The sequence below is a fragment of the Rhinolophus hipposideros genome (assembly GCF_964194185.1).
Source record: "Rhinolophus hipposideros genome assembly, chromosome: 22".
NCBI classification, from domain to species: domain Eukaryota; kingdom Metazoa; phylum Chordata; class Mammalia; order Chiroptera; family Rhinolophidae; genus Rhinolophus; species Rhinolophus hipposideros.
This window is the reverse complement of record NC_138068.1, coordinates 23,736,719-23,746,750: the sequence shown is the minus strand read 5'-3', so window position 1 is coordinate 23,746,750 and position 10,032 is coordinate 23,736,719. Positions and strand designations below refer to the sequence as shown.

At 44.4% G+C, this 10,032-nt stretch overlaps 1 protein-coding gene across 1 annotated transcript; it reads right to left on the bottom strand.

Moving 5' to 3' along the window:
• Positions 1-1,630: 1,630 nt before the first annotated feature.
• Positions 1,631-6,396, bottom strand: LOC308491132 (uncharacterized protein C20orf202). The gene is made up of 2 exons (XM_081034084.1): positions 6,264-6,396; positions 1,631-3,665 (listed from the first exon to the last, which is right to left on the bottom strand). The coding sequence occupies exons 1-2, from the start codon at positions 6,327-6,329 to the stop codon at positions 3,432-3,434; spliced, it is 300 nt and encodes a 99-aa protein (XP_080890210.1). The 5' UTR covers positions 6,330-6,396; the 3' UTR covers positions 1,631-3,431.
• Positions 6,397-10,032: the final 3,636 nt, after the last annotated feature.

The window sequence follows — 10,032 nt, the reverse complement described above, 5'->3', positions numbered from 1 at the left end:
ATAATATTACCCCCTCCTTTTTTTTTGTAGAGCCACTGACTGAGTTCAGTGCAATGAGATCTTTATAGTGTTTCATATAGTGCTGGTAGTTAGGGTAGATGATTGATAAAGAAAATCAATAGCTTACATGACACATATACAGTCCTCATTTGATGACAGGCACTGTTGTCAATATTTTACACGTATTAACTTATTTGTTCCTTGTGACAGCCCCAAGAGGTGGGAAAATATTATGATTCCCATTCTACAGATGATGAAACTGAGGCACAGAGAATTTAATGACTTGCCCAAGGGCACACAATTAGTAAACGGTAGAGCTGGGATTTGAACATAGGCAGTGAGGCTCCAGGCTGTACTTACAACCACTGCAGTATACTGAGTTTAAAAATGGTAGCTGTTATCATTAATTATCATAGCTAAAATTTATGTGCTAGGAGCATGTTGACTCTTTGTATTTGCTCAATAGCCCTATGACATAATTTCTGTTATCTCCACTCTATAGAGGAGCAGACTGAGGAAAGAAAAGTTATGCTACTTGACTAAGGTCACAGAGCTAATAAGTAGCGACCTCGGAGTCAAATCCAGATCGTCTAGTGTCGAGGGCCTGATTCCTAATCTCTACATTACATTACCACATTGATGATGATGGTGACGGAGTAGAAGAGGTAGAAGAAGTGATGAAAAAGGAAGAGGAAGAGGGGGAGAAAACCAACCTATGATGTGTCCAAGTGTCCAAAGCTGAGCTGATCAGTCAGATTTCCTCTCTGTAGATTTTGACCTAAAGAAATAGCAGGTGAATGATATCTTTAGCAGTGGGAGTGGAAACTGAAAAAATACAGAAAGAGAGTTAAGCCCAGACATGGTTAAAGGAAGCTGAAGCGACAAGGTTGGACAGCCTCTGCAGAACAGACTCCAACCCTGGCTGGGACTTCCCTTGGAGAAGGAGAGTTATGTCAACCTGATTGCCAGTCCCCAACTCAGAAGCTCTGACTCCGAAGGCCCAGGTGGGGCCAGGTGTCATCATTTCTAACGTGCAACTGAGATGCTTCTGAGACAGTGCTGGAGGCTGATGAGGACACAAGCTGGTCTGTGGAGAGAGAATGGAGTGTATATCTGCCACCTTGGTGCTCAGCAGACTCTCCCTGTGTTCCCCACATGTCCCAGCCCCCTCCTGGGACAGACCACAGGATGTGTGCTAGCGAATGGGCTGTGGGAGGAAGGGACACATATCACTTCCTGCCTAAAGTGTCAAAGAGCCAGTGTGTAACTCTCCACACGTATCTTCCTTGCTGTGGCATCTGGTGGATCCCCGCGGGGATTGGGACCTAGTGCCAGTGAGAAGCTGCTGCTGCCTGGGGTCAGGGGGAGGAATGGCTGCTGGGAGGTGAAGAAGCATTGCTGGGTGGTGCTCGTAGGAACAGGAAGCCCACAGGAAGCTACAGAGAACAAAGCTGAAGAAGCAAATTCTTTCTCCCTCCTCCATCCCGGGGGTGTCCCTCCAGCCCCACCCTGCTTATTGGCTAAAGCTAACAAACTCGCACCTGGAGCACAGGTAACACAGAAATGTTGTTTGTGGGGTCCCAGCCCCAGCATCACAGTGCAGGTTGTTTTTAAGTATTTATTTCTTTTTAATTGGGGTAAAATATAACGTAACATAAATGGTACCATTTTAACATTTTTAAGTGTACAGTTCAGTGGCATCAAGTACTTTCACATTGTTATGCCATCACCACCACCACTATTCATCCAAAACATTTCTCATCTTGCAAAACTGAAACTCTGTACCCATTAAACAACACCCCGCTCCCCACTCTCCAAGCTCCTGGCAACCACCATTCTACTTTGTGTCTTTATGGATTGGACTACTCTAGGTACTCAAATAAGTAGACTCATACAATATTTGTCCTTTTGTGACTGGCTTACTGGTATTTCACTTAGCACAATGTCTTCAAAGTTTATCCATGTTGTAGCATGTGCCAGACTTTCCTTCCTTTTTAAGGCTGAATGAAATTCCGTTTTATGTATATATCACATTTGGTTTATGCATTCAGCTATCAATAGAGAAGTATCTTTTTCTATTATCAAATATTATATAAAAAAATCACAGGCTAGTCTGACTACAAACATTGTACATAAGAACACACCCCTCCCAAATTTGCTTCTGTGTGCAGTGGGTTTACTTTTTCAAAGCTATAAAAACAATATTTTAACAACATGCAGGTCAATTTTCAAAAATAAAAAGGCCTACCAATAATCGGACTACCTTAACACCACGGCTTTCCCCGCCCCCACCAGTTCCATTTAAAAATCTTTCTTATAGGCAGATACACTTTTTAAAAGTTATGACTCCAGCACCCCATACAACTGAGTGTTCTGCCACATCATAAACTTTGTTGCCTGCTGCTACAGGGTTGTTCTTGCCAATTCTGAGTGAGTAAAATGCTGTTTTCTTCATCATTTCCCGCCATTGTTTCTTTGAACATCTGGATTGTATTCTTCGCAATCGCTTTGGTTGCAAATGAGTGAAACCTTACTCAAATCAGCGTAAGCAAAAGTAAATTGGTGTGTGTCGTTGTTGGTAGTGAAATTTACCGGTTTCAGTCACTGGAAAGAATGCAGGAGTAACTCATAGAATGAGGGCCCAAAACCAGGGCCTAGAAAGAGCAAGTACTCTTCCTCTTGGCTTATCTCATGTGGCCCTCTCTCTCCTTCTCTTTGAAGATTAGCCTCTTTCTTTGCTACTGCAGACAGGCCTTCTTCACTTGGAAGGACACATGGCCACTGGCAGCCTCAGCTTTGCAACTGCAGTAGAACAAGCATCCAGCTAGTAATCCCAGAGAAGGGCTATGATTGGCTGTGTTGAGTCACGTGCTCACCCACTAGGCCAATCATGTTGTTAGGGTGACCATGGATTAGAACTGGGCAGGCCTGATCACATGCCCGTTCCTATGGTCAGGGTGGTGACATGGTCTGTTGCTTTCAGAGAAAGGAGAATTAGAAGGCCTGTTGAGAAGACAGAAAACAACCATCAAGTCATTACACAGGGTTCCATTTTTCACCATGGCAACACTAGATGAACATTCTCACACACTGAACTCTTTCTTTGTTTTAACAATCACTTTGTGAGAAATTGCCAAAGGTAGGATTTACTGTCAGGGTGCTTGCTGGAAGCCATGTAGCACGTTTGTGTCTTCAAAACATGTTCACATCCAATACTGTATTTGTGCCTCATCAAAAATGCTGACAAGCGACAAAAAAGGAACACAGAGTAACACAGAGAAGTTGAGTGATGGATCCAGGGACGACACATCATGGATGAGAGCAGAGGTGAACCCAGAAACTTCCTGATTCCCATTCTAGCTCTCCCCCGACAACGTCACAAAGCTTGACTAGTGGTGGGAGGGTTCAAGGCCAGGCTCATCTCTAGCCAGTTAAGGGAGGGAGCTTCGTCTGCTGTCTAAGCCTTGGAGGAGCTGGGCCAGCCGCCTGGATGATATGGGCTGGTGGCCCCTGCCTTCAGAGCCTGCTCGAGCTCTAGTGGGGGATGTCCCTCCGCTGGACTTTGCGTCTTCCCATTGTGCACTCTCAGCACGCAGCTCCTCCAGGACACTGTGAAGATGCCTCAGCGTGAGCAGGAGCCTCTGGTCTTGGACCTGCATCTCAGCCTAGGACAGAGAATGAGTCTGTGAGGGCTGGGCAGAGCGCTGGACATTCCCCAGGAAGCCTGTTCCCATCACTGTCTCACAGGACATAAACCACAACTTCGCAGAAACCGTGTCCACCAAAGCCTCAGTTTCTCCATCTGCAAAGTGGAAAGCAAATTACTTACCTTTCAAGACACTTATGAGGACTGAATGAATTAGCCTCCACTGTAAAATATGACGAGGGGAACCACCAAGGTCTGTGATTAGTTTCATCATCATCAATATTAAATATTATTTTTATTTACAACCCACTATATGCTTTAATCTTCACTCTGAAAAATCATTTTATAGGTATTACGATGATAGTGACTTCATGTTAAATGGAATACACCCTGTAGGCAGGCAGCAGCTCTTTGGAACACTGATTCTCAGCATAAGATCCAGGGAACCCTTGGGTCCCAAAAGTCCTTTCAGGGGGTCAGTGAGGTCAAAGCTACTTTCATTACAACACCAAGATATTGCCCTTTTCACTTTTATCTTCTTAGGAGTGCACGGTGGAGTTTTCCAGAAGCTATGTGACATAAGATGGCCTCAGACTGAATGCAGAAACATATGAGAGTCCAGCTGTGTTCTGTTAAGGGAGACAACCATGCAAAACAGTGCTACTCTTCTCATTAGATATTTTCTTTGAAAAATACAGTTTTTTAAATAAAATATTTTATTAACATGTAACGAGTTTACTATTATTTTTAAATGCACGAATAAGTACATGCTAAAAATTTCTCAGTTTTGGTTTCTAATTCGGTCAATATTGATAGCTGTAACTCGTATAAACAAGGGCTTTTTGGTGTCCTTAATAATTTTTAAGAACGTGAAGAGGTTCTAAGACTAAAAACTTTGAGAACTGCTTCTTCAGGCCTCTCTACCATCCTCACTCACCCATCCCCACTCTTCTCGTTTTTTCCCCAGGGATATCTTTCCCCATACATTGATCCATGGTAGTCATTAGTGTTACTGATGTTTCCTTCTGCTGCATAAAGTGACTGTTGAGTGCTGGTCCTTCCCTGGGGGTCAAGTGGGGCTTCTTGGCTGGGGTCCAGAGGGGCCCTTATGGAGTCATGTAAATTCCATGTAATAGAGGTAAAAATAAAACAGGCTTGACTAGGAAGTTCACAAGTCAGGAATCAGCAAGAGGAGATTTAAGGCTTCCACGTTTGGGCATCACGTGCAGAGAGGTGCCTGGGCCTGGGAGGCTGTGCCCCAGGTAGGCTCCCCCTGCCCTGCCTGTTCCTTCTCTTTGTGGGGTGAGAGAAAGGAACTTTATCGGGTAGAAAGTGGTACTTGTGGTTCAGTATGGGCACCCAGTGTTTAGGAAGCAGGGGAAGGCCTGCTGCCCAGCTTCTGGATCCCTTAGGACTGTAAGAAGCTGCAGCTCCTGCTGCTGGCGTCCCCTGGTCCCAAGAGAAGCCCTACTGGGTCAGCCCCTTCCACCGGTGTGAGGATGGGTTTGAGTCCCAGCTGATCTGTTGCCTGGCAACCCAGAAAGGTCATTTTTGGACAATCCTGTCTGCCCTTCCCCAGAAGGAGAATCTGGGATATTGGAATATAAACCTTGGGTGTCTTCTGAGGTTCCCTGAGCCACCTCCTTCTTGCTCTTGGCTGATGTCCAAAAGCACTTTGGGGCACCCCAGTATTTTGGAACACGGAGAAAACACCACAGAGAGAGTCAGAAGGCCTGGCATCCTGAGAGAGACCAAGGAACAGAACTCGGGAGAGTTAGTTCAGTTCAGGAGAGTTAGTGCCCTTTGGGGTGGACCTTTACCAACAGGAAATGGGAGACGGGAATGAGCTGGGCAGATACATTTCCTCTTCGTTCTCTCTCCCACAGGGTGCAGATCCTTCTTCGACACCTGCAGAGAAATCCTGCAGCCAGATAAACCATGCTGCAGCACTGCTGGGCGTCCTTAAGGCTCCTTCTGAAGTGGCAGTCAGCTTGGTAACACAAAGTATTTCCCGGCATCGCATTAGCTTTTGCCTCCATTCCCTATATCCCTCACTCTCATTGCTCTGGGTGTGTACCTCCAAATAAATGGGTAGTACCCCAATCTTTGTGCGAGCCTCTGCTTTCTACAGGACCCAGACTAAGACAGTGACCCATGTCCCCCCTGGGCCAGGATTGTAACAGCCTATTTAGGTGTGCCAAGCAGACACTTAGTGAATTATACTCTCATCTCACTGAATTCTTATAGTAACCCCTGCGATTTGGCACTATCGCTATCCCCGTCTTATGATAAGAAAACTGAGGCTCAAAGCAGTAAAGCCACTTAGTAGAAGCCACACAGCCGCAGAGCTGGGCACGTTATCAGGACTCAGTGTAACTCTAAAACCAGTCTGGCAAGCACCGCACCCAGAGTCTCCTATGTAGGCCACGACCTACTTATTCCAGTACTTGCGATGGTGATAGTGCACTGCGTGGCTGGTCCCAGAGGGGTGCCTACAGGGCCGACACCCCATCCTGTAGCCTCTGCCCCCGCCAAGGGGGCACCTGGGTGGGGGAACCAGAGAACCTTGGAAGATATAGGGAGGAAACATCAGGTAAAAGGAAATGCAAAGCCTTACCAGCTCCTTTCTCAGCCATTCCAGGGTCTGCCCAAGATTTGGGGTTGGCTCTTCTGCTGTTTTCATCTCAGTGTCCTCGGGAGAGACCTTGACACTGACCTGCGATGGGCCTGAGGGACCTTTAACGAGTACAGTCTGCCTCCTGCTTCACACTGGAAGCAGGGCTGGCCAAGTTACTGAGGATGGAGTTAATGAGAGCAGAAAGTGGCTCACATTGGAAAATGTAGTTGGCTTTTTTTTTTTTTTTAAAGGGCTTCAGTGCTCTGAACAGAACAAGGGGGGAGGGCAGGAGGGGGACCATTGGGATATGGGTGCGTCAGTGCCTGCGGGCTCCAGAATCCAAGATCTGATGCCAAATAGGATTACAGATACTGTAAAGCTTTAAATGATAACAACAATAATTATTATGAGACTAGGTGTCCCGTTCTGAGGGCTCTAAGTGATATATATATATACAATCTCTATACATAAAATATATTCTCTATTATTTATACACAAAAGCTCATTTTATATTATGTATAAAATATAGACACATTATCTATTATATAATATGTGTTATATGTAATATTATTTATTTAAGTATTTATATATGTACATTTATATATAAATAAAATCTCCTTTGGGACGAATACCCCATCTGCATCCTCCATCCCCTCCTTCCGTTCCTCACCTATCCATAGAGTCTAGATAAAGGGACATGCTCATTCTCCAAGTCCCCTTGCTTCTGGGATGTCCAGGTGTCCTAAGTCTAGCAAATGAAATCAAAACAGAAATTTGCTGTTAGACTTCTAGGAAAACTCTTACCCACCTGATAAAAGGAAAGATGTCAATGATGCTCCGCCTTTACTCCTACTTTCTTCCCCTGCCTTCTGCCTTGAATGTGGATGTGATGCCTGGGGCTACAGTAACCATCTTGCAACCCTAAGACAAAGGCAGAGGCATTTGGAATCACTGAGTCATAGAATCACCAAACGCATCTGCCTGTTTTGTGAAACAGTAAACCCCATTTTTAATTGGGCAATCACAATCCTAACAGACACACCATCTATTCTGCACAATATACTATGGGGTGGGTACCCTTTAATTCTCTCTTTCAAAAAACACTTATTGAGCACCTACTGTGTGCCAAGTTCTGCTGTAGGCACTGAGGCTATAGCCCAAAATCAGAGAGACAGAGGACCTGCTTTTCTGGAGCTGCTATCATAGTGGATGGAAATAAACAATAATAAAATTAATATTATGATGAAAATAAATAGGACCTATTCTCATTTTTCTATTCCACCCACATGGGCTAGGGACCCCAAACTAAGAATTAACATAGTGATCCCAGATAAAGAGCTGAGGTGACTCACAAAACAAACTCAACCCATTTTGGAGGGGTTGCCCTCAACCCAGGCTATGCAAGCTGTCCTCAAGATGAATCATAATCCAAAATTACAAAACACACAAGGAAACCACCCACCATAAGTGAGAGTCAGCAGACACCATCAACAGCAAGATCAGACCCCTCTTCCCTTAAGAACTTCAGATGAAGATAACAAAAAAGTATTTTGAAAAGAATTAAAATCATATGAGAAAGAATAAAAAAACATAAGAAAAAAGACTATTTAAAAAGGCAGGTTTGACAGATCGGTGGTTGCTGGGAGTGGGGGGGTGGGAGTGGGCAAAATGGGTGAAGGAAATCAAAAGGTACAAACTTCCAGTTATAAAATAAATAAATCATGAGGATGTAATGTACAGCATGGCTACTATTATGGTATTAATAATACCATATTGCATATTTCAAAGTTGCTAAGAAAACAAATCTTAAAAGTTCTCACAAGAAAAAATATTCTGTACTTATGTATGGTGCCTGATGCTAACTAGACGTATTGTGGTGATCATTTGCAAAACACACAACTATCAAATCATTATATTATCTACCTGAAACTGATATAGAATTGTATGTCAATTATACCTCAATAAAAAAGGGCAGATTTGAAAAAGAATTAACCAGAACTTATACAAGCAAAAAATATAGCAAATGTTTATAAAGTAAAGAAGAAAGAGTACACATTTATTTAGTGTAACTCCAGAATATAGAGCTAGGGCAGTGGGTGCAGGACATAGGGAGGCAGATTGGGACTCCGTAGAAGGAAAGTGTTGCTTAGAATTCTTCCAAGCAGTGGGCACTCAGTGGAGTATGGAAGCATAGCCCATATGGTCAGGGAGGCTGGACATGGGCCTCTCCTGTTAGAGGGTGGGACCTGGGGTTCATTCCAAGTGTGAGACGAACTGGGTAGAAAATGGGTGTTGTATAGGAAGCCAGGACACCTGAGTTCTAACCCAGCTCTACCAAACTTCCTATGTGAACTTAGACTTCATCCTTTCCATCTCAGGCATAATGAGGCTCAAAAGACTAACTAAACTGGGTTGTAAGAAATGTCACATTTCTTGTATACTAGGGTTCTCAGCCTGAGATGCACCCTGACTGCCACACGCAAAGAAAATTTTATGTGCAATTTCTCTTCTTCAACTGTCACTCTTTAGAACCAGGGAGGATCTGAGAAACTCTTGCCTGCCAATTCATACCCCTTCGGAACAAAGGGGCCAGAAATGATTTCTCCCAGGCAGGTCACCAGGCTTTGTGTCACATGCCCCTGTAATTATGGGATAACTGCCTGGATCAGAGATGGGTGCCACAGCTCAAGGCAGCTATCTACAGACTAGAAAGGAAGGAGATCCTTGCCTTGTAGGTGACTGGTGTGAAAGGAATGTGCTCCACGTGGCGACCGAATGATCCCATCAGATCTTCTCTTGGAGAATGCGAATTTGCCACAGATACTGAGGTTGGATTGTGACAAGGATGTTGTGTAACAAACCTCTCCAAAACTCCTTACCTTCAAACAACAATTGTTTATTTTTGCTTTTGAGTTTGTGGGTTGATAGGGCTGGTCTGCGTCAGACTTCAGATCTGCAGCCTGCTTCATGAGTCTCTCGTCCTCCCCTGGAGGCACTGGGCTATTGAGGCGTGTTCTTGTCTTTGCAAGGGCAAAGGATAAGAGAGCAAGGCCTTTTAAGGCCTAAGTTCAGAAGTGTCACACTGTCACTTTCACCACATACCATTAGGCAAAGTGAATCACACGGCCAAGACCAAAATTAAGGAGCAGGTATGTACCTTCCACCTAAGAAGAGGTCATGTCAAGTATGTGGAGTGGGGGAGGGGTGAAGAAGTGGGACCAATTGTACACCAGGAAGGAAGTTAGCTCAGAAGTGGGGCCACAGGCCTGGAGAGGCCCAGAGGGAAGGAGGCAAGCAGAAATCACCAAGTGACAGGAGCTGCAGACAGGAAGTATTGCTGGGTAGCAGTGGCAGGAGACTCAGAAAGAACTAGACACTTGAAGGATGATGTAGAACAACCAACATTTATTGATCTCCTAATGCAGACCAAGTATCATGCTAAGCCCTTCACATGTATAACCTCATTACATCCTCAAAACCTTTGGCTGTAGTTTCCAAACCATGTGCCAAGGCACCTGAGGCACAGCAGAAATCTCATAGAGTTACCATAAAATATTTTAAAACTTTGAGGGAAACATAGTAATGTCTGTCAGTCATGGTGCAAACTATAATTATTGTTTGGACCTAATTGCTTAGTCAAGAACTATTAGGTATTTTGGGGGGCCTGGTACACTGTGAAAAAATTACTGAGACACTAAGGGTGCCATGAACTGAGAGAGTTTAGGAAACTTTGCCTACAAGGCAGCTACCATTGTTATCCGCATTTTAT